General features: G+C 43.3%; 1 protein-coding gene across 1 annotated transcript in view; it reads right to left on the bottom strand.

Annotated features, from left to right (window-relative positions):
* Positions 1-23187, bottom strand: part of GPR158 (G protein-coupled receptor 158) — a gene marked incomplete at its 5' end in the record, with an annotated part of 196811 nt that extends 173624 nt beyond the window's left edge. The window contains 2 exons of the mRNA XM_082045133.1: positions 6203-6308; positions 22316-23187. Coding sequence (XP_081901259.1) covers positions 6203-6308; positions 22316-23187 — 978 coding nt within the window. The remainder of the gene's footprint in view (positions 1-6202; positions 6309-22315) is intronic.
* Between the last annotated feature and the right edge of the window lie 2729 nt (positions 23188-25916).

The raw sequence follows: 25916 nt of genomic DNA, 5'->3' as shown, positions 1-25916 counted from the left end.
AAGCTCTGACAAACTTCCACCTTATTTTATATAATCATGTCTGAGGGAGAGCCAGATTAGATCAGGTATACAGTTGTAAAGGAACTTCTCCCATGAACGCAGATGATGCAAAGTTATTTTTAAAACAGCGTCAAAAATGTTCTCTGTGTCTACTGCTTGCTCTTCAAATACATTGAGTTGTATGAGCAGCCATCAGTCTGAGAGAACAGATATGCTGTTCTGATCTTGCATCCACAATGTGCTGGCTACATTTTCCTTATTTGTGTACTGAACTGAGCTGCTCCCCTTTCTGTCTCAGATTGCCCTTGTAGTCCAGAACTTAATATAGCTTTAGCATTTGTACTCCACCACTGAAGATCTTGTTTTCTTCTAAGAGGAAATACATCCTGAATATAAGCTCTCTACCTCAGTTTGGGTACTTCTCTTCCCCTGTTTTGGATGTAGCTCCAAGGATGATGATTATTTCCAGATTAGAAGTTAACTATATTCCATAAACCCTGTTCATTCAGATTGAATCACCAAACAGCTTTCTTTTCAATTTTTTTCTCATTCACTGCACTTTTCCTAGTGGGTGGGACAGAAAATACATGCAAGTAATAATCAAAACTGATGGTACCAGATATGACCAACTGGGTTATGACTTTGGATGCTAATCTCTTGTCATTCTTCCCCTCCCACAGATTATGCGCATTAATAGCCTTTTCCCAGTTTGATAAGGGCACTGGAAAGCATCTGTTTGAAAAACCTGGAAAGCACTGGGTTTTTTCCTCTCTCTCAACTCAGTCTCCATTACAATCCTATTTTTAATCAGCCCTCACCTCCCCCTTTTTCAGTTGGTTCTCTGTAACACTATGTACAGTATAAAAAAATATGATGGCCCCAAATGTTTTGCTAAACAACAGAAAAAAAAGATTTTGGCTGTACTGCTCAGTTGTTTTCTCAATTGGTTTTGTCTTTGCGCAGAATAAATACACACACAGTAGGCCTAGGCATACTTCCACAAACACAGATATACACACACTACATATAGACAGCAATGCAGCTTTTTTGTTTACTCTGCCTCTCTCATTCCCTCTAGATATTTTTGCACGCTGTCATTTGTGGAATACTGTTGAAACCCAAAGGGATGTCAGCTGAGCCTGCCTCGCATAGCAAGCTGTTGGCAGCCTCATTAAGGATGGGGAACCGCGTGGAGCCCGCTGTCATTTTTCACAGGCTGATGCTGCTGGCTGGGAGCGTTCGGTCGAGCTCTATGGGCTACAACAGCTGACTTCTTGAGACGCTCCTCAGCCTTGATTTTATTGTTGGTGTCTCAACAAGGACTCTAAAGTTGTTAGTAAAAGTGCCAGCAGCTGCTGCCAACATGTATGGGGAAGGAATCTAACATATCATAAGAAAAATCTTCAAAGGTTTCAAACAGGTTAAAAAAGCATGTTTTCTTATGCACATCACCTGTAGAATGAAATTACTTTGGATTTGTTATCAGGTAACTATATTTTTTTTTGGTGTTTGTTAATTTCAGAATTATCTGCAAAATTTTGTTCTCTACCCAATTCATTTTCATTATTTCTAACCCTGAAGATACTACCTGCCTCACCTGTTTCAGCCCCACAGAATCAAAATCTCTTGCCCACATATTTTCTCAGGGAAACTGTTCCCTACTTGAATGTCAAGATAGAGGGTGGGAAGGAGAATGTACCTCTCTGTGCTTCACCATGAGTTGTCCCTTCTTCCCCCAGGTCAAGACAAGAACACCTGGACATCAGCCTCTTTTTGGCTGACAAAGTTAAAAAACAAGAAAGGAAAAAATAATAAATAAATCAGAACTGAAATGGACTTTAGCCACTGCTGCAGTTTGGCTTTCCTGTGGAAAGTCTCACCCAGCTTCATGCCTACACTAGACAGTTTCCCATCATCCTGAGGCTGAAGAAGGGCACTTTTCTTCTCCCAGGTCATATAGGCTGCTACGAAATCACAGATACATGGGTCCTGTGCACAAAAGAGAACCATCAGCAAAAAAAGCATGACTATACATTAAGAATTTGGGTAGTCAGTTTAAAAATTGGGAATCCAAAGTTCCTAGCTCTTGCTTTTGTTTTATATTCAATAATGCAAGATATTTAAGAGCCACCAATCCACCTTCTGAGGAACACCTAAATCTAAGGATAGAGAACAGGAAGAATAGTATGCCTAAGCATTTTGTGTATTTAAGTAGTAATATTCTTTAATGCCCCAAACACACACTGTTTTTCTTTCAAGCAAGGACTGACACTACAACTACCCCATCACATCATCAGGTTACTTTTGATGACCTTCCAAAGCCAAATCCCAATGTCACAGCTGCATCATCTCCTAGTGATTCTGTGCCAGAGCATGTGAAAGCTGTACAGTACTTTCAACAACAATCTCTGTCTTCTGGAAGGAGTCCCATCCATTCCTTCCTTTCTTCTCTCTAGCACATACAGACCACTAGTTTACCATATGTTTATATTCACTGTAATGCACCTCCATCTCCCTCCTTTCAATTGATTTTTACTTAGAAGATAAACACTTCAGGACAGCACAGAAAGTAGGAAAAATGGCCTGTGATGTGTCTAGTAGATTTTAACCACTATAAAACTAACTAAAATATAAGACAAAGAAGTATTTTAGTCACCCATAACTTGGTTGGGTTTTTTTTTCCTCTCCTCTTGTCCATTCCCTAAGTCACTCCCTTCCCCTTCTCTGCCACTTAATATATTTTCAAAATTTCAGGGAAGAGTGGAGTTGCATCTCTGAAATACTGAGTTTTATGCCTTAGATTTAATGGCACTGATAGCTTTGGCCAAGTAGCATGAACTATACTATAAACAGACTTTCAGAGCCAGACTAGATTCACAATGACAAAGGCTTGCCACAGTGTGCAGAAAGGCTGTGCTGCACTAAATACTCGTGTCACTTAAAACTAAAGAGGGCCTAACTTAAACAGAACTAGAAATCCAGAGATCTCAATTTTCTTCCCCACTGTCCTGGAGACAGACTTTGTAATCTGGGGCAGCGCATTCCAGTGTCAGCAGGTATTTCTGAATCTGCCTCCAAGAAGATAAAGGAAAGGATGGGGAATATAATTTCTTTGGCATATATAAGGCAAACAGTGTGGAAATAATTTTTTCACAAGTATGTAATTTACCCTTTTCCACAGAGTAGAGCGCAATGAAATAAAATGTGAAAAGCAGCATATGATATCTGCTTGTAAAGAAAGAACAGACGCCTCCATCAGACTGAACTCTCTTGAAGCAGTGCCCATAGGGTAAAAGGAGAGAAAGTGTCTCTATGGATTGTTCCCAGCAACTCCTCATCCCCAAGGTCACTGTTATTAAGCCAGGAGTCTCACCCTCTTCAGGCACAATAAGGAAAGGCACTCCCTGCTTGCAACTTTCATTTTGGAGGCGGTTTGGAAGACCTGTATATCTCCTTTTCTTAGCCATGACAGCCCTGTTGATTTAACACTCTATTAAGTGCCATGGAGAAAGAACAACAAATGGCAGGTTTTTGCTCTACATACAAGTTGAAAAGCCATTCATGAAGTGGCATTCCTCACCCCTGATAACACCTCAAAGTGTGAACATGAGCCAGTTTCACATAGACAGCATTACCCATTAAAGGACTTCCGCCCTAGAATGTATATTTTTATTCCTTTTTTCATCACAGGAACTCAGTTATGGACTGCAGCATCGCAGTAGGCTAATGGAAACAAAAACATGGAGCTGTCCAGTATGAAGAATAAAACATCCTTTGCAACACCAGTAAATATAGTGCTTCCTACTGTCAGAAAGAGCACAAAGCAGCTCTGATTTTATAGTGATATATCAGGTTGGATACAACAGTAGTAGAAGTGCTGTACAAAAAAAGATTATTGTAAACCATGTAGAACAGTCTTTGTTAGCTCTAAAGAACAATGAAAATGCTATGCAGAATAAACAGGGAGAGGAAAAAAAAACAAAAGTAAAAACAGTGTGAGTGAGTCTGGTAAATAAAAGCACTGCAAAGAAACTTCGTTGAGCGCAGCCAGCTTTACAACAACACACCCCAGAATTCCAACATGAAGAACTGATCCGTAACGTACACTTTGAGTAACAAAAAAAAAAGTTCTTCTCTGCTTCAGCAGATAGGAAACACCCACCACCCTCTCAGCAGGAGAGTGAAGAATGCCAAGAACCCAGCTATGGCTCAAAACTGGTGGAGATGGTCTCTGCATCAGCGGCCCATGACAGCCGCCTCAGTTTCTCATGCACAGTAAGAGACCAAATCAGAGAGGTGAGATTTTCCAGCTTGCCCACTAAGATACTAAAGGCTGTGGAATTAAAATGTTTGTTTGCAAGTCATAGAAAATGTACTGTAACCCCTAAGGATATCTTTCATGTAGAATTTCATTCTGCACTGTTTTCTAAACAACACTCCACTTGCCTCATGTGCAACCAAAATAAATAAATAAATAAATAAATAAATGGTAGGTTTTACTGAATGTCATATTCATTAAGAAAACCCTTTTTCATAATCAGAGTGAATTCTACAGAGAAATAAAAGCTACTTTTTACTCCCATGAAAATGAATTGTGAAGAGCAAAAAAAAAGATATCCTGTTATTCCCCCCACCCTTCATCAACAAATTCTTCCAGAGAGAGCAGTTTTTTTGCATCATTCTCTCCAGGACACACTCTTAAGGACTCCTATTTGGAGAAGTGTAATTGTGGAATTATACCCTGTTTGGTTTGGCTCAGATTCTGCTTTCTTACATATTAAGAATACAGGGCATGACTCAGAGCACAATACAGCAGACAATGGGCTTTGAACCAGACCAGAGGTGTGTTAAAGCCCATCACCAATCTTTCTTCATTTTCTCCATTTTACTTTTGCCTTGGTTTTTCTTAGTCTTCTCACAGGGTTTTTCCCCCCCCCTTTTCTTCTTGGTTGCATCAAGAGATGCAACTTAGAACTCCACCCCTCTGATGACAATTTTGCTCATAAGATATTAGGCAAAGGAAGAGCACTCACCAAAATATACAGTCACATTCAGCATAACTAGCATATATTAAAAAACAAGGTTTACCAGAACTCATAGGAAACTATATTTTCTTCCAGGAAGAAACATGAGATATTTTAAAAGTGTTGCCTTGAATTGAGAAGTCAAAAACCACTTGACAATTTTAAAAAAATCCATTTGCAGAAATGCTTCAGTTGAAATTAGTCTTTGTGTCAAAGACTACTTGATTTCTTATTTTAAGAAAAAAAAAATCAAGTGAAAAATAGCAAAAAGTACATTTACAAAAAAAAATAATCTGAGTTTTTCTTTCTCAAAAATGTTAGATGAATTCATCAAAACCTACTCCTTTCCTAACTTTAGATTTGACTTCAATAAATTGGCATTTTATAACAAATCAAGCAAACGTCTCCTGACTTCTGGTAGATAACCATCAACTTTCTCTACATTTTAACTGTTCCTTCTGAAAACACAGAAGTTTATGAGATGCCTCCTCTCACAGAAGACAAATTGGAGCCTTTGAAGACGAGATCATATGTCATAACAAAAAGAAAAATCATTGAATGTATTTTGTTTTAAAGTTTCATTGAACATACACGACTGGCCAGGCTGAATAATCCACGACACGCTGACAGATGGAGCCAGACACAGACCTTCAGAAGAAAGGGGAAGCAGGAAGGAGCTGAACAGAAACATTTAGTCAGCTCTGTCAAAATGTTGGCATTTCTATTAAGAATTACAGTATTCAATTCTGCCTCTTATTCTGTACCATTCTACCAAAAGCCCATGTTTTTCTGAATAATTTTCATTAGCATTTCAGCTACTTTTATTGTATTTTGCAAGGTTGTCCAAAAGTAACACCGACAAAAGACAATTTTGAGTGTAAAATAATTGACTTGCAAGCAGAACTTCGTAAATCATGTCACTGGTAGTATTCCTTTTCCCTACAGCTGTTATTTCGGCACAATAACTTAGCTTCTGTTTTATTTAACACCAATATTCCCAAAATGCAGGCACTCCTGAAACTCATGCATGCTGTAACACTTTGCACAGAAAGATTTTTTTCTGCCTACAAACCACCTTTAAAGTCTATAAAAGAGATAGCATTTATACTACAGAAAATTATTAATAGTGGCAAGACTTGTTATTGAAGCATAGCTCAGTCCCTTAGAGACAGACATACCTCGGAATTGTTGAGATGACATCTGTGTGTCCCCGAGAACCAGCCCTCGCTTGAACACTGGTCAATGTCCACCTTCTGCAGATTGATGTCAACTTTGACAACACCCCTGAAATGAGAGAAAAACAGCCTTGAGCACAGCAACTACAGAAATAGTTTAACAACTTCTTTACGATGCTGTAGCCTGCAAAGCAGAACTACATCTTTCTTCTAAATAGGGAATTTGATGAAATGTCTGAAAATAGAGTAGTTTTGTGCTCCCAAAGCCATGATTGCAGACACACATTCTTACGTTAGACCTTACTGAGATGTATTATGACAAGAGCTTGGTAAATCTAATGCACTACATGTAAGGCAGCAGGTATAAGCTATACACTCAAACACTTTAATGTCCTTCATATTTTGCAATGAAACAAAAAGCCAAATAAACACAATTAATGACCTGCACTACATTTTCCAAGGCCAGCAACCTCCCCAGCCAACCCTGAGTACAGAACCAGGCACCGCACCGCAGCCCCATGCCCAGTGACAATGACATCCTCCCATTTGCTCCAGGGAGCACCGTTTGCCAAAACAACTTGTAAAAGCCTTTTTCTGTACTCTCCTCAGAGACACCCCGACCTCCAGCAACCTTGGGCCTCTCCTCCAGCAGGTACCCAAGCCCCTCTCTCCCCATCTCTGCCAGCCAGCACCGATACACCATCGGAAGGGCAGTGCAAGCCAGGAATAGGCCACTGATGCCTCTGAAACAAACAAACAAACAAAAAGTTTCCTACACACACAGGTCCTCAAGGACTGTCTGAACTGTATTAGTTCTATGCCAAGAACACTGAAGTTTTCATCATCAGCAGTCTCCCTTAGAATTTTTTTTTTTTAATGAAAAGCTGACAATCCAATTTCAAAGCCAACGCTATTATATAAACAACTCAGAAATCACCAGAATAAAAAAAGCTGTAACTGTAGTTGCATATATGAAAAGAAGCCTTCAAAAATTTCCTTATTCTCTTCAAAATAACCTATGAAATTACTTCAGATGTAGAACGTTTATAGCATCACCTTGTGAAAGCACATATCCGTGACTGCTTCGCTGCTGTCTGGACTTCGCAAAAATGTCAGTATGCAACTGCTGGTAGTTAGATCATTACACAGACTCACTTGCAACAGATGAATGCTCTGCATGGATTTCTTAAATCTAGAGTATCGTTCCTTTTACGTTGACCCTTTCAGACACTTTAGACAAGAATTTTGGTTTCCACAGTCTGAAGTTCCCCAACTACAAACACCATCATACCTCCTTTCAGACTGTAGACTACCAAGGGCATGGCCCAACCTCTATCTCAAGAACCCCTCAATCACCCCACAGCATGTTGCCTCTTAAAGCTCAGTATAGATAAGAATGCTAATAATAATAACAAAAAAGCTACACAGCCATGTATTCGAGAGGCCACTTATGAACAAATCAAAACAGAAGTAAGAGAGTGACCTTCATCGAAAACAGGACAATACTGTTCCCTCATGCCTGGCCCCAGTACAACCAAGTGCAAAATGTCCGCAACAGCTATATTTGAACATACATCTTCAGACATGCTATACAGTCCTTGGAGAAACACAGGCACATCATTTAAGCGATCTGAAGAATACATTAGGAAATTATGTAGGATAGTCAGTAGGAATTTATACAGTATAGCTGCACTTCATCCCCCTCTGTCTCCTGCCTAGAATCGAAATAATCTGATGCTGGGCACACTTAGAAATTACCTCAAATATTTAAGTGCTGGTTCTAGACAGTTCAATTTAAAATTGCACACACCATGCTTCTAGAATATTCAGAAATATTTTTAGTTTACAGCTTTGTGTCTTTCCACTCTTGTTCTGAGCAACAGCTTCTCAAGGGACTGCTAAAACTACACTTCCACCCCAATGAACTGGTTTTTCCATGTTGCAAGTGACCAGTGACCTCAAGGGAAAAACTGCCACACTGTACAGGCTAACTCTTTATAAGATGTTGATGTCAGTGGATTACAAGCTTATCTTAACCTGATAACAAGGTATCTGTCTCAGATGCCCACAGGACCAGAGGTAACTAATTCCTCATCTGGTCACATGCAGATCCCAACAGGTAAGTTTCTAATATTTTCTGGACCTTTCTGAGCATAAATATTAGCATGTGGGCTGGAGACAGGACCTGTTCCGCAGGTGAATAGTCTCACAGTGGCTGCACACAGGCACAAAGCAGGCAGTGAAACCAGGACCAACGCTACTCCTTGCTCTCCTAGTTCACATTATACACCAGGCACCTTGGCAAGGGTCTCTCAAACATTAGCCTCATTCTGACTAGTAAAGAAATCTGTTTATACAGCAGGAGAAAGAGTGATGATTCATCCTTATTAGGACTGCAACAGAATCACCTGGGAGACTCCCAAGCACCTTAGGGAAATAGGTCTTTATTTCCTTAACATGGAAAGCTTTCCTCTTGTGTACATTTTGTTTTTAACTGGTGGGAGAGGAAACTCCTCTTTCCCTCTACAAACACTTCTGTGAAAAGAGAGGTACAGATTGCAAATTAAGGGTAAACTAACCACCGCTAGGAGAGGAAAAACGTCTTAAGAGTTTGCTGTGTGGTACCATGAGCAAACCCTGTAGAAGCACAGTGTGAGCACAAAGGGATATCAAAATTTTCAAAATAAAGCTTACCTAGAGGTTACTTAAGACAACACATACAAGCCATAGGAGTTAGGGACAGTAAGTGCACTGAACAAGAATTCATGTATGGCCTTGTACCAGCCATGGTGCAAGTTGGAGAATTAGTTGCATGTTCTAGCGGGCCAAGAGCAGAAGACAGGACAGCATTCTAATGCTCGGAGCCACTTACTGGAAAGAAAGGAAGTGTACTTCTGGATTTTTCACACCAGAATTGATTAAATAACTTGTATCGTTTGAAAACTCTTTGATAAAATTATTTTGTTCAAAATAGATGAGAAAAACAGATTCATAAATCAGCTGTCATGGGAAGAAGTCTCTTGTGATCATTCAGTCTAACCACCTGCTGAAAGCAGGCTCAGTTCAGTTGGGTTTTTTAATACCTCAAATCACAAAGACTTCACCACCTCCGGGTAACCAGATCTAGTGTCTCAGCATTCTCACAGTGGAATTTCTTGTATTTCAATTTGTGCCTCTTAATACTTTGTCCTTTCACTGACTACCCCCGAGAAGATTCTTGCTCTGTCTCCTTTACAGTCTTCCATCAGGCATTTACACATGTGTAAGATTCTCCTGGAGCCTCCTCTTCTCCAGGCTGAACAGTCCTGGCTCATTCAGCCCTTCTTGTCTGTCAGATGCTCAAATCTTTAATCATTTCCGTGGCCCTTCACTAGGCTCACTCCAGTACACCCAGGCCTCTTGTACTGGGAAGCCCAGAAGTGGACACAGCACCCGTGACGTGACCTCAGCAGGCTGAGTAAAGGGGGAAGGACCACCTACCACAACCTGTTGGCAATGCTTTTCCTCTCATGGCCCAAGAGGCTGTCCTCTTTGCCACAAGCACACATTGGTGGTTCATGTCAAATTGGTGTCCACCAGGATCACCCAGGCATTTTCTGCAAAATTGCTTTCCAGTCATCAGGCCCCCAGCATGCACTGGTGCATGGGGTTATTCCTCCACAGGGGCACACTTGGCATTTCTCTCTGCTGAACTTCCTAAGGTTGTTTGCTCATTTCTCCAGCCTGTTTTAGTCTCCTTGAATGGCAACACAACCTTTAAAATCATCATGTCCAACCATTAGCCTAATATTGCCAAATCTACCAGTGAAACACAACCCTAAGCACCACATCTACACATCTGTTAAATCCCTCCAGGGACAGTGACTCAGCCACTTCCCTGGGCAGCCAGTTCCAATGCTTGATAACCCTTTTGGTCAAGAAATTTTTCCTAACATTCAATCTAAACCTCCCCGATACAACTTGAGGCCATTTCCTCTCATCCTATCACTGTTACCTGGGAGAAGAGACCAACACCCTCCATGCTGCAACCTCCTTTCAGGTCGCTGTGGAGAGTTATAAGGTGGGGCTGTCATATGCAAGGACAGAGCTGGACTCAATGATCCTTGTGGATCCCTTCCAACTCAGGACATTCTATGATTCTAAGGTCTCCCCTCAGCCTCCTTTTCTCCAGGCTAAACAACCCCAGTTCCCTCATCAGACTTGTGCTCCAGACTCTTCCCCAGCTTTGTTGCTCTTCTTTGGATGTGCTTGTGACAGCTGCACTCTACACCCTTGACCAGACCGGCAGTGGTTTGGTACAGGCTCCAGAGGAGGCTGAGGCCTTTCCCTGGCTAGGCCATTAACTCCTATAGTTTACCCGCAAAGGAGCAGAGTGACACGGTGAGTACCAATGCATTTGAGCTTGGAACACCCATCACGTGAGAGACATAGGAATAGTGGGTGGCTTTTCCAAGACTGATTCATCAAGGAACAAAAAGCTGTGGGAACAAGGATTCTCATGCATACCTTTCCTGCCACATATATGATATGAGCCACCCACTTCATCCTATAAATGACAGCCTAGCTGAGCCTTCTTTGAGCTCTTCCTGCTAGGCAGCATGGCTGTATGGCAGTGATCTCCCCTTTACTAGAATACCTCCTTGAGGTAGAGAGATCTTTTACAAAGAGCAGACCTTTGGTAAGAGACCAATATCACACATAACCTTGTAGTACAGTAACTCTGATTTTTGCCTTGATAACTTTGGCTGCATGCCAAGTTGATACTAATGAAACATTACTAATCCATGTAGCCACCCAGTATTAATCATCACAACCTCTGTATTCCTTATCCTTATTCACTGCATCTCTATCTTTAGACGTAAACTCTTGACCAAGTCTTAGACTAAGACTGCACCTAGCCACACCTAGGTTCCATAAGGAGTTTAGAAAGCAAGCGGGTCCATTCTGAACCTCATGACTTGACAGCAGGGTTTCCCTTAACCTTTACATCTCCAGTCTCTGTGTGAAACATCCTAACTCAAGGCTAAATCAATTTTCCTCTGTATGTTTCCTCCATGCAGTAATTAACAAAGTGAACATTGCCACTGAACTTGTCAAATCTTGTCAAACCACTGTTAACATCAATTAAACATATTGCTGCTTCTCTTTTGAGTGAGGTGCATTCAACTCATTCCACGACAGCCTCAATGTCTTTCTTGTAGTGAAAGGCCAAAAACTGAATACAGTATTCAAGGTGCAGCCTCACTAGGGCCAAATACAAGGGGACGATCACTTCCCTAGTCCTGCTGGCCCACTATTTCTGATACAAGATGCCTATGTTCACAGTCATGCTCAGAGTGTGTCTCCATATTCTTTGCAGGTTACCTGACCCTGCCTCCACCTCTTATGCACTGTCATTTTATGCTTGATTTTCATCAGGATCTCCCCTGTTAAGCCATGAAGGCCTGAAAATTATCTAATTTCAAAATATTTTCACAATACTACTTCCAAAAACATTCCAAAATTCTTCCATTTGAAATCAAATGCATTTTCCCTTTGCATCTCTTGTGTTAAAAACTCTTCTCACAAGAATATTTGTCTTTCGCAAAACCCAGTCTTCATGAACTCAATACAAAGATTTCTGTCGGGGGTCAAGACCCCGGCATGGGTTCTGGCCTGCGACGACGGAGGAAGGAATGTAGCCAATTCAATTTGAATCATAAACACACTTCGATTTATTGATACAGAGCACAGACCTTTATAGCGGTTCTATTAATTATGCCTACTTGTCAAACACCAATTTGATAGCATACGTAATGAGCCCATCCCAACATACATAATGAGTCCATCCCCTTCTGTGGCCCCCCTGGTATGTGAATTCCCCTGTTATCTCGGAGCTGCCTCCTGAGACTTGTTTATCCAGGCCTTTCTCAGGAGCTGCCTCCTGAGACTTGTTTGTCCAGGCCTTTCTCAGGCAATACCTTCTCACTTACCCTTGCTCAGCTCATGCTAACTGAGGCCTACTTATGCTAACTAGAAAAGATCCTCTTCGTAGAGAGGGTCTCATCCCCTTTCTCTCTTAGCCATTCTCCAACAATTTCTACCTGCACTCTTCTGTCTGCAGTTTTTTAGTAGCACAACCTGAACTTCTGACATGGTTAAGTTGTTCTGCTTTTTCCTTTTCTCAGAGTTTTAGGAATTTCTGGGATGAAAGTCTTCTGGAAGGAAAAACAGTACTGTTGAGAGGCAGGCATATGAAAACAATATCTCCTGACAGTTATAATCTACCATGCGCTTCGCATTTTTCCTCCATGGTGGACATTATTTCTTCACTAGACATCTACAATATATGTTCATGCTTCATGGTAACGTCACAGTTCGGCTGAGGCAGAACAGGGTCTGCATCTACTTGAGGATATAACGCTTTGGATAGAAAAGTTTCTTTAAGCATACATGTGGCATTTACAGAAAGCATCACGATGGTACAAGATTTTTTCTGCATTCATTTGGGATGTGTTGCCATTTTAAAACACCATCTCAGACTAGTATCCCACCATTATTACACCAAATAAACTAATATGTACATGATGATATAGTTCTGAAATTCATCTGTGATTAATACAGTAGCTGGCACAGTCTGTTTAGCCACCCACTTTTTCAGCTATTTTTGATTCAGCATTCAGAAAACGGAACATATGGAAGAACACATCCTCCTAGAATGTATATGGACCTGCAAGCGTTATATTTATTGAATTAACTGGGAATATCTGCAGCTCTGCTATCTTGATAGAAGCAATCAAGACAAATATCAGTGGTATAAGAGCAGACTCAGCTCGTCAGGATAACACATTCATCCACATTGTAATGCTGTCTGGCTGAACCCAAGCCACAGTGATAAGTTAATAACAATATTACTGGTAATTGTGGACCATCTGGCACCTCAGTAGATTTTGTTAATCTCCTTATAACAATAATATTTGTTTTTCTGCCACAATTTTACAGTCCTTCCACAAAAGAGATACTTAAGGATTGCACATTCATGTTTAACATGTAGTTAACAAAGAATTAGTTGAATTGTATGAATTAATCATTGAAGAATGATGTCATCAAGGATTTTCTGTCAGGTCAGAGGTTTGAATTAAGAGGCTTTCATGTCTGTCTTAATTTCCAGTACCACTGCTTGTTGACATGCTGTTTGCCTTGAAATCTGTGCCAGAAATTGATTTAAGCTTATTTTCCCAACCTACTAGCTATCTTGATAGTTTCAGTAGTTATAATATTTCATTGTAACAACATGTTGTAAATCCTGAATCTACAGAAGAATTTTTTTTCCCTGTACTGTTAAGTCATAAAAAAGCAGAAGGAGCATGTTTTCCTCTCCCAGGCAGCTTAAGCCAGAACTGCACAGAATAATAGCCTGCAAACACTTAAATGTGATAAACAATATCTTTGTCTTCTAGATCTTCAGAAGTTTTTCAGCACTGAGGTCATGACAGCTCAGCTAGATAGAAAATAAAAGTTTGACTTCAAAGTTTGAACACTTATTTTTGTACCCATAATCATTGCAAGCAGCCATAATTAAGGTATAAGGCACAGTTATCACATACTGAAGCAGATATCATCCCCCAAATCTAAATGCCTGCCTAGATTCTTGCTGCCATATTAATTCACCCCTACATGCTGTCCTTCATAAAGTCCTCCTTACCACAAAACAAGGAGATAACAAAAAAACAGAGAAAAAAAAGAAAACAGGGAGACCTTATAGCAGCCTTTCAGTATTTAAAATGGGCTTATAAGAAAGACAGGGACAGACTTTTTAGCAGGGCCCTTTATGATAAGACAAGGGATAATTGTTGTAAACTAACGGAGGGGAGATTCAGGTTAGACATGAAGAAGAAATTTTTTACAATGAGGGTGGTGAGGCACTGGCCCAGGTTGCCCAGAGAGGTGGTAGATGCCCCATCCCTGGAGACATTCAAGGCCAGGCTGGACGGGGCTCTGAGCAACCTGATCTAGTTGAAGATGCCCCTGCTCATTGCAGGGTGGGTTGGACTAGATGAGCTTTCGAGGTCCCTTCCAAACCAAACTATTCTATGACTCTAACAAATTCTCCACAGCCATCTCAAATCTGCAAATGCCCACACCTCTAGATAAGTGTATGCTGTAATTAGTATAGTCAATGTTTTTGAGGCAGATACCTTTTCTGACCATTCTCATTTTACAGGCTGACACTTTCAAGAATATTAATTTTCAAACAGTGCCTACTACCTGACACCTGAGGCTCCTTCAATGTACTATCAACTGAGCATCCAAAAATAATCCTCCTGTCAAATTCATGATAACTTTTAGCCGTAAGTCTCACTGGCCATCAGCAGCTTCTGCAGGCTCAAGTTGCTTCGGAAAATTAAGAGTTGGGATTCTGCATCACTTAAAACATTTAAAACTATTATTACCTCTGCATATCCAGCCAGATTCACAAAAGGCTACTGGGTTGTTACATACAACATGATTTTGATCTGGTCATGCAGTTATCACTAATTTCTTACTAGTAGGACAGAGACAGACTTACCTAATTCCTCAGCCATAGCATGACTGATGCTTTTCAGCACATATTTTTAGATGAGAAACAACTTTCACTAAAAATAAACTTACCTGAAGAGTAAGGTATAGCAGTGTGGGCACATGAATTAGGATTCACCTGCAAAGGAAATCCCTCTAGGCCTTTTGGAACAGTCCTACAAGGGCAGAATACTTAAAGCTGAATACTCTGTTGTCTGAAGAATTATTTTAGATTTAAATCTGCCTTCAGATTCACAGTATGCAGTGCTGCCTCTCCGGGGATTTCCCTGCAGTTTAGTCAGAGAGCTTCCTGGCTACCTCCAGGGTGGTGATGCCTTTCTTTTTGCCTTGATGATGTTCAAGTTGCTTCTAGCATCTTAACTCTGGCACAAAGCATCACCTTGTACAGGAATATGAGGTGTCAGTGATGTTGGGGTGCCACTTACATTAGATTATCCCCATAAAAAAAGGTCTTGAAGCCAAATTCAAGCCATTTAATAAGAAACCAGCGTTTTTTTAATGCTCCCATTACTATTCACAGGCTTAAAGAGACAAGTGGAAAGAAAAGGCTTAAAGGAATGGTACAGAAAGTGATATGAGGTTAGGAACAAGAAAACTTGAATCAGAATGATCCTAGACAGGACAAATGGCCTCAGTCTAACTATACCAAATCTTCAGACACTAAAGATTTATTTAAAGGTAATAAGGGAAATCTAACACTGAAAAGTAAGTGGAAGCCAACATTTAAAAAAAAAAAAAGAGATGCATAAACCTGGGCAGGTAACATAAAAAAATACAAGAATGTAAGACAAAACTAAGAGACATTTTTAGAAGGACCACATTAAAAGCATAAGCTCTACTAATTAAAAACTTGTCAAAATACCTCAAAAAAAGGAAGCCTGAAGCAGAAAGTGCACGGCCAACAAACAACCAAGATATGAAAATTGCTGAGAGTACAGACAGGCTTTGCAGAAAATGAATTCTTTTCATCACTGCACTCTTCAGAGCGAGGAAGGCTCCAACTTTTGTCACATTGATACTCTCAAGAGTGGCTCAAGTCAGCTTTGACATGCAGGGAGGTTAACAAGCTGGGCACCACAACTACCCCTTTGTTCAACACATTCACAGACGACCACAAATATGTGACCAGTGACAAAGTTTGCAGGTGACAAAAATACTTAGTATAACCCACAACTAAATCTGACTGACACAGAGAATATTAATGAACAATTGCCAAAGTGTTCTTTTATCACAAGAATCTGATCTCCCAATGAATTCAGATTCATTAAAAACATTTTTTTTCTCCTAACAATTCATAATTGTATTATGGAATCCAACACCAAACTAAATTGCAGAAGACAAAAATGGGTTAAAAAGTGGATTAAAATCATGGAGGTCAACTTAATCCATACTTACCACCAACGCTCATTCAGACAGACTGAAAAACTGATTTTTATTGCTTATTATTTGTAAATGAGATTTAACCACGATAGAACTCCGCATTTCCACTGCTCTTACATTCTCCCCTAAGCACCTGCAAGAAGCTGCTTTTGGAGAGCAGACTAGGTAAGCCTTTCATCTGACCTAACACAGCAATGCTTTTGTTCTTGCCTTTAGAGACATCTTTCTGTCTCAGTGCAGAGAATACACAGAATAGTAGGTGACAGCCTGGAGCTGAATCTCACATAGTAAGGACTGTCACACCCTTCAAAAGAGCTTTGATAACCTGCAGTGCTGGAAGCTTTGCCCAAGGGGGGTAGAGGTAGAGAAGAGAGGAGCGGAAACAGCAGCTCGGTCCAAAAAGCTAGTTTATTTTATTGCAACTTACTATGCACCACATAATTGTGGCCACAAATGCAGTACGTTTCAATCCTCTTCTGGCCTTATTTAACTTCTTTCTTCAAAAGACCCAGTCCTGTTTCTCCAGTACTGAAGAAAGCTGAATCATGTTTCTAAAAAAGAAATCCCTATTTACTGTTCCTTTTGTTTCATCACCATCCAGTTTTCTATCCTTATCCATGACCGCCTATGAAAGAGGCAGAGACATAAATTTATTGTCTATGGAATACTTAAAACATACCAGGGGTTTCTATAGGCAGACAGTAAGTCATAGGAGGACATTTATTTGTTCTGACCTCTTTTCAGGAATATAAATCCAAGACTTTCAGAAGTTCTTGGAAATAAATTGTTCCTCTTAATTTTGAAAACCTGTTCTAAATCCACCCACATTGTCAATCATGTTATATGGGCCATGGCACGCTAGAGAAAAAGCGTCAGCCTCACCATTTTAAATATTTTGGGGATTACACAACTAATGTGTCATGTAACAAAAACTTAGAAAGCCTCAAACTGTTAAAATGAATTTTCTTTCTTAGTTCAGTACTGAGACCAAAGAGAGACTAGTGGGGAAACCATGAAAGGGGAGAAAAGGAAGAAACTAAACCATATTTAAAAGAAAAAAGTTACTAATTTTTACAGTCACTCTTTGTAATGTTACCAATTTAATAGTTGTAAAGTACTTCACGGAAGATTAAATTATGTATATTCCCCAAGAAATTACTTATTTGTTATATATACTTCTACCTTCATGGTTTAATTTGCCTTCAATAATGTTTCCTTAACTAAGAGCCCCATTACGGCCTAACACTGGAGCGGTCCAAGTCTTTGTTAATTGTACAGAGGAAGTCACTACATTACACTGCCTTTAGGGAAGAAACAGCTAAATTGAACTGCACAAGAAAGATTAATCTTTGCATCAAGAAAACCTTTCCAATGATTAAGAGAGAAGTAGCAGATGCCAGCAAGACAAAAAAGTATTAAGAGGTAACACTTGATTCAGCTACACTTCAGAAAGAAGTAATCTGCAAATGCTACAGAACACATCATCATTCAAAATAATAATTTATAAAAAAATCAAACCAAAAAGCACCCCCCACGACGCCAAACTTACTCCGCTTGCTGATTGTGTACCTTTCTGCAAAAACTGCTGTTATGCCACTGCATTTTCCCAATAGCCCTTAAAAAAGATTACAAATACTGACCTGGATTTGGTGAAAAAGCTACCTGGCCTTGCTGGAACATGGTTGGAGGGGAAAAAATGTCCCTGTATCCCTAAGGTACTGTGACCTCCTAGATGAAAAATAGCACAAGAGCAACGACCAGTTCCCAAAATGTTGACATATTACAACACAACATTAAAGAAAATGAGAATAGCATGCAAGAGAACATTTTGAACTGCAAAAGCAGCGATTCATTCATCAGAGGTTGAGGATAATTGATGTCATTGCACAAGACTGAAACACTGCACATGAATCTGACTAACCACGTTCTGGAAATACTGGAACAAGACTTGAGAAGAGGGACCATGGCAACAGAGAGCTTCTAACAGGAGACTAAAGAAAGCTGGTTTGTGTAGTCTAGTAAACAAAGGTGGAGAAGGGACTGCTGCCTATAAATAGGTCAGGGCAGTAAACATCACCAAAAAGAGCTACTTCAGGTAGAAAGCAGATCTGGAACACAAATAAATGGATGACAACTGACTGTAAATAAATTTAGATCAGAACTCAGAAGCAGCTATCCAACCAATAGGTCTGGCAAGCCAGTGGAGTGAAGAGTCAAGGGGGAAACTCAGCTACTTTAAGATGGAGATTGGTCAGCTGATGACATTAAATGGGCTTGTGATAGCAGGAGATTTGACTCAGTGACCCATGAAGACTTTTATTTTCTTTGAATTTGTGTGTTCCTAGGAGCTGAGCACTTGCACATCTTCCTTCTAAATCAAGGAGTGATCCTCCCCGCTGGCCTGCTAGACTGCTGCAGCAATGCAAACCTCACATTTCCTCTCCAGGGGCAACTAAGTTCTTTTAGAGAAGGAAACGTACACGTGACATAGAGCTTCTCACACCTTTCCAGTTCCACAGCAGGGATGCAAACAGACCAACTGCATCGCCATGCGCCGTGAAATATGGTTCATTCTCATCGTGTAAAAGGAAATAGCAGGAGGGTCACAGAAGATCAGTGACAAATGCTATCATGCTCCACCCTCTGCAGCACTGGAGTTGTAGGGTGATTAGGCACATTAGACGGTGAATTCCAGCTGCAAACTGCATGAGCTTAGACTTTCTAAGAAAGGAGAAGGGAATGGTTAATATCACCAAATGATTACTGTGTCTGTGAATCCTCATTTCTGAATGAGGGCCTACACTGTGTTTTGTAAGAAAGTGGTAATGTTCTCTCCCTGCAGGTTGCATGGACCAAAGACCAGGAAACACAAACAGAACACCAGCAAGCACTGCTAAGAAGCTGCAGACAGTCAGCGCCACTAGCTTAGCATTGCACTGGGCTAACGCAGTCCCACTGTGCCTGAACAGCTGCTGGTACATTTAACAACACAACCAAGTTGTCCTTGATTTCTCCACTTCATCTCATTATTGGCGTACAGTGCTAGGCTTGGCAAAACAACCATAATCTCTCACCTTCCTCAGCCTTCACTTCACACAGTTCAGCTGTCATCTCTTGGGAAACAGGGGAGAAGGTGGGAGGTGAAATTAAATAGCAAGATGTTTGCAAGAGCCCCCCACCCATAGCACTTCCTCTGGCAGCAGGCACTATAACTCTTCACAACATTAAAAACAAAGCTTTTTTTTTTTCAGAATATCATTGACAACAGCACTGCAGTAGTAGGATGTATTGAACATAAACAGCAGTACTTATTAGTATTGTCTTCATTAAACTCTTCCTGCTGCTACACCACATGACCTACCGATCTGCTGCTGCCACAGAAGAGACACCAAGAAGCAGGAGCAATGGCTTTTCCTTCCATAATCTGAAAGGACTCTCTTCCATGGAGATAACGTGTTCCTGAATGTCTCTTACCCTAACATACCATGTCATAAACCTGGTGTCAGCAAAAAAGAAACTACATAAACTGTCAGAAGAATATTAAAGGACCATGCACTAAATTACCTTCTACGACCTCATGCCACTCTGTTAAATGGAAGGAGCATGTAGACTGATCCATTAACGTGTTCCTAACAGATGGTTCAGAGATACTTTGTTGGGAGAATCAATGTAGCTTTTGAGAAAGATGGAGGTTCACACATACTGCTTTTTACCATATGGGCCTTCACCAGGAATTCAAGTTAAACCATTTTGTCACTTAAAGACAGATGGTAAGGAGAAATAAAGCTTATTTCAAGAAGCACCTTATAGCAATTAATACTAATGTACTAATAACTACATTAGATTTTAAATTTTTATATTACATACTTTAAACTATTTCTTCTCTTACTAATTCACAAAGACTGCGTTATCTATCAAGTATGGAAAATATTGCAGAAATATTAAGACATCCCACAAGTCTTGGGAGAAGTATATTTTGTTAACAGGATTTCCTATGTAGCTGCATCTCAAATAATAAGCTTTTACTAGAAGCCCATCTCTCACACAACATATCTCAAACTCGAAACACAGAAACTATCATTCAGCCTTGCCAGAATACATATATTGTATGTGTGTGTACTTCTTGCACCTGCTTCCTTATATAGTTACCAAAAGCATACTGATCCATTTTCTTAGCAATGCTTACCAGCTTATCTCTGGTTCTGATACAACAAAACTATAATAGTTTTGTCCTAGCTGTTCAGTACAATAGCAATACAACACTTTGAACTTCCACAGCATACCCCATCACGAGATCTTCTAAACAAGAAGACATTCTCCAAGCTTACATGTGCTTAGTGGATGCCCTTTGAAGTATCAGAGTTACAACAGGTTACTCCATTTCTTCAACTGAAGTGGCTCCCACATGGTAAACAGAGGCTGGGAAGATAAGGAAGCAAGACGATACTTTGTACTGCACCCAGGAGGACCTCTGCTGGTTGCCTTGGTTGGCCAGGGTTACTCCAAGATGGACCTGCACACCAGAGTTACCACAGCAGAAACCTACAGCACTGAAATGCTTCCTGGCATCACAGGATCTTGGCACAGAGCTGACATTGAAGCTTTAGACTCTTCTGCTTAAAAGTAATGTTTTTTTCTCTTCACTGAAGCCAAGACTGAAGCTTCTTTGAGTCAAGCTTGATATCAAGATCTAAATTCTCAGAGAGCTGGTTAGTGGCTTCCACCCCACCCCCAGCCTGGTGGTTCTTCAGGTTATGTGAACCTCTACCACAACAAGAGAATATCAGCCTACAGTAGCTTTTGTCTGCATTCTGGAGTTCATCAAGGTGTGAAACATTGCATTTCAACCATCTATGAGAACTTTCTTGATCTTTTCTGGACCCCCTGCTAGGGTCCAGAAAAGCTCTGCAGTAGAGCTATTCTTGAGTTTTGGTCTTGAGAAGAATTTAGATACGTATTGCCTGCAGATGAGCTCATTTTACCTTAACCTTACCTGCACCATAAGAGTGAAAATCTCAGAGAAAAAGGTAACTCAATGGAGAAATACAAGGCCACCCTCTATTCAACAGATTTATTTTTTTCCCAAGGGTGCATGACTGCATTCATACCTGTTTGATCCCACTGGATTTCAGACTAAGCCAATAAAATCAGTGTTCACGAACACTATTGCCTTGCCATACAGGTGTGGCAATATCTCTTCAGTGTCTGCTCTGTTCTTGTCTATCACCACCTACTACCAATTCACAGCACAAAGCAAATTTGGTGCTCCTCTCTCAGCCCCTGACAAATAACAGCTGCTTCTGGGCAGTGAGCGTTCCCCAAGGAATGGAGTTACCCATGAGCCCCACCACAGAAGTACCAGTGGCAAAATCCAGCATCTCATACCCCACAGGTCATTCTGATTGTTTGGACAAATCCCTCTTTCTGCCAAAACACAAAGACACAAGAATTGGCCTTTTTGTATCCTCTTCTCTGCTAGTCACAGCCCAGTGGAAAAGTCCTGGGGGTAACAGCAATGAAAAAATAAGCAATTATTTGTGTATGCCAGGTAGCAGCTACACAGCTACGTAACCAGGGGGTGTCCAACAGAAAGCTTTCCTACTGCCAGCTCAGGTTGTAGCCACATGCACTACGACAGAGCCACAGTCACAAACACTTATTTCCCTAAAAACATACTGACCAGACTCAAGCACACCATGGTGGATGTGCTCTGGAGTCCAGAAATCACAATTTACCAGCATAAGAATGTTGTTTCCCAGATGGTTAAAATCATAGCTGGGGTCCAGCTGGGTTTAATTATGCAGTGTAGTAAGAAATAATATCTCAGTAAACATCTTCCTCTTGCAGTCAGAAATCAGCTACAGTTGACAACTGCTGCTCTCTTCTTCCCACCAGGAACATAACCCACATGCACACCTGTTTCCATGGGCGCAGGTACAGCCTATGCTGTTTTACAGACAGAGATGACAGCAATTATCTTCCTGAGCAACAGCTCCCTTAGGCACACGAAGGTAGAGCTCAACAGGAAGGTCTGAGGTTGCTGTAACTGAGCAGCCAGCAAGGATTGATCGGGTCACTCCAGAGACACAGCATGCCCTTCCCTAGGAAGGGAGCAGAACCAAAACCCCATCCTACCCCCTTCTCAACAGAAAGGAAGCAAAGGAACACTCCTCCTACCTGAACTCGGGGAGAAGGTTTGGCCGCAGCCCGTAGAAAGCAGCTGAGAGAGTCACTAGCCAGCCGGGTTTGTAATTCCCATTCTCACACTCCAGGTATGGTGAGGACCACCTGATGTGGTTCTTATCAGCACTGAGGCCCTCCCGCCTCTTCCAGCTGTTGTCCAAACTTTTGGTGCCCGTGTTTAAGGCCTTCCTGTGCAGATGTGGCCTCCACTTGCGCTTCAAGCTGTGGAACCACTCTGTTTCCACAGAGGCATTGGCCAGACGGTGAGCAGAGGAGGACAAGTCCTGCAGGAGGACCTGGCTCTCATGCCTGCTGGCCTGGAGGAACACCTGGGGGGTGGAGGAGAAAGGCTCCGTGCTGAAAGTGATAGCTGCCCTGGAGATGTTTGGGTCCCCCTCCAGGAGGCTCCTGATCAAGGCCCGGTACCACTCCAGGTCCTCCTGCAAGTTCTGTTCCCGCGACTTATTGCTCTGGAGGATCATGTTGAGGAAGTTGGTGGCGTGGGTGAGGGTGTCCAGGGCCCCGTGCAGGGAGGGGTGCGAGGTGAAGCGCGACTTGCCGGCGAGGCTGGCCAGCTCGTACCGCCCGGAGCAGTTGGCACGCCGCAGCTCCCGGGAGTCGCCCGTGTAGAGGAACGAGGCCACGTCCTGGGGCACCTCCTCGGCGAGCCGCTGCGCCAAGATGGTGCTCTCCGTAGAGCGGCTCCGCGGGGCGGGCACAGGCTCCCGGCTCTTGATGTGGTTGTAAATAGGCTGCCTCCCTCTGAGCGCCCGGTCCCGGCCGCGCACCGCCTGCCCTTGGCCGGCGGCAGCCCCGAGACCCCGCTGGGCGAGGAGCAAGAGGAGAAGGAGCCGAAGCAAAGCCATGTCCCCCGGCGCTCCCGGTCGCGCAGGCACGGCGAAGTGGCTGGAGATGGGCTTCCCGCAGGCGGCCGCGGCGCAGGGGCACGAACGCGCAGGGGCGGCCAAGCGGGACGGAAGACGGCCCCCGGCCCGCGAGTCACCTGTGGCGGCACCGCCCGCGCCCTCCCCAGCGCGGGGCGCCGCGCAGCCCCCCCGCCGGCGCGGAGCGGCTCGCAGCCCCTCCGGCGACGGCAGCGGCTGCAGCGAGCCCGCCTGCGCCTCCTCGCGCCGCGGCCACCGCGCTCACTGAGCTGCTCCCCAGCGCAGCGCGCAGAGGCGGCGGCGCCCGCGCCCGGCGCAGCGGCGGGTTCCCCCGCGGCGCCCCGCCGCCGCCCGCGCCCCGCCGCTCCGCATCCTTCGGGCGCCGCTGCCGGAGAGGGGAGCCCACGGCGCGGGACTGCCACTTGCTGCGGGGATCAGCGGGGGCAGCCGGGCGGAGCTGCTGCCGAGGCGCCCGCCTCCGCCAGCGCTCGGGTCTCCGAGCGAGGACCCCCAGTGTGGGAGGCTGCTCACCGGGCGGTTCCGCCACGGGCGGCCCGGCATCCCTTCCCCGCCGGCCCTTATAGGTGTACGCCAGGCAGCTGCCGCCCTGTGTGGCCACTTCGCCTGTCAGTCAGCCGGCAGCCATTCACGGGGCAGGAGGCAGCACCGTGCGGCGCTGAGAGAGGCGGTGCTGCTGCCGCGGAGAGGCGTCGAGGCACCTCGCTTCACCTGCCGCCGGCTCAGCTCGGGGCGGAGGCGGGGGAGCCACCGACCGCACCGGCAGCCGCTCCGCATTCCCCTCGGCTGGGGAGCGGGGGTCCCGGGCGGCGAACCGACCCGCGGGGGCTCCACCGCGCTGCCCCCCGCGCCCGGTCCGGTCCGCGGGGCTTGCCCGGGGAGTGTGGCAGCGACACCTGCTGGCCGGGCGTGGAGCGGCGCCACTGCACTCTGCGCCTACGCGCTGGGGGCGATTCGGCGGGAGCCGCCGGGCAGCGACCGCTGGGGCTGCGGGGAGAACGGGGGTGCTGGGGTTAAGAATATCGCCGCCTCCCATCCCACCGGGCGGCGCTGGGAGAAGGCCCGCGGTCCGGGGGAAGGCAACTACAGCCAGATGGGCAGAGCTGGGCTGTGTGCGGCTGTGAGGAAGGCGCTCTTGCCTCAAGCGGGTCCGAGGGTGCGTGGTGGGGGCACAGCCCTGCTCCCCGGCTGTCCCCAGCACGCGTGGGGCCGGCCGCGCTGCCCCGGGAGGGGGGCGTTTGGCAGAGCGCACGGCATTTGGGTGGGAACGGGACAACTTTGTTTTCTGGGACCTTGGGGCCCACAGCTGAGATATGCAGGGTCTGAAGGTGCTCTTTGGGTGGTCTGCCCCACGCGTGTCCCTCGCCCCACAGGTGCTCCAGAATGTCCCAGGCAGAGTTCATCCCACCATAACGGGGACTGACACATTTCCGGCTTCCTTCAACTACAGTGGCCGTTTGGTTGTATTTCTGTAACTAATGTTTCTTCCTCTTTTCTCCACTGGTGTTTTATCCATCACCTGTCTTTTAACTCCATGATGCTAATTCCTACTGCTGTCTTCAAATCTAAGCCCTTAATCCAGTGGCTTTCAATGCTGACCTGCAGAGCACTTGCATGGAGCCAAAGCAGCGCTGGGCAGTCGCCTGGCTTTCCTCTGCTCTGCTGAAACCACCTTTGGAAACACCCAAATGTGTTGAAGAGGTAGTTAGGATTTTCCAGATAAGCCATCAGATGTAGGGCCATTACGATCAGTAATAAGCATCTAGTTCAGCAAAGCATTTAAACACGTTTAATTTTGTACATTGGCAGAAGTGTTCGCCTGCTCAATATCTTAGTGTTGGACGAAGGGTTTCTGGTAGGAGGCAGTCAGCAAAAGATTAAGTTTAGAGGAGATGGTCCACAACAAACTCTCCTAATTACAATTAATTTAATATAAAACTCCCTTTTGGAATTCGAAAGTGCAGATGAAGAGAGTAGTAAAAAGAAGATCCTTTCCTTTTCTTTCTCCCACACATGTGCATGCATGTCCTATAAGGAGCAGATTTCAGTCATGCAGACTATATGATCTAATTTTAAACCAGTGACAAGATATATCTGCTTCTTAAAGCTCTTATTTTAGAATTATTTTGAACTGTACTTAAAGGAATATCATTCTAGTGTAGCTAAGTGTAAATTATCTTTACAGTCTACGTATTTCAGTGATGTAACACACTTTATTGTTGCCTATGGTCAGCTTTAATAATTATATCACATGTGGATAAGAGAAAGTTATAAACACTTGGTTTTTCTCATTGCATGCATTTGAACAGGTTATTTGCTGCTTAAGAATAAATTAGTTGTACTGAACTTTTCCACAAGTGAATAGCCGGTGAGATTATTTAGAAACCGCATACACTGAGCAGCTCAGAAGCTGGTATTTACAGTTTAGCACAGCACGGGGAGTCTGTGCTTCCAAGTCTGCACTGAACAAATACCTAAAGATGCATTGTTTGCTGTGTATAAGTGAGAACCAGGAGCAGCTGTCTGGTCTGAGCTAGGCTGACATGGGTTTAGTTACATGGACAAATACGAATGGCAACATAAATAAACAGGCATTTTTTTTAACGATGTGCCTTTGCTGATTCTCTTCACTATCATGGGCTGCTCTAAAGGAAAGGTCAGTTCATAATGGGAATCTGCTTCCCCTGCTGTAG

The sequence above is a fragment of the Streptopelia decaocto genome (assembly GCF_964273445.1).
Source record: "Streptopelia decaocto genome assembly, chromosome: 2".
Taxonomy (NCBI): Eukaryota; Metazoa; Chordata; class Aves; order Columbiformes; family Columbidae; genus Streptopelia; species Streptopelia decaocto.
Note: the sequence above shows the minus strand (reverse complement) of the source record. Positions and strands in the feature narration are given on the sequence as shown.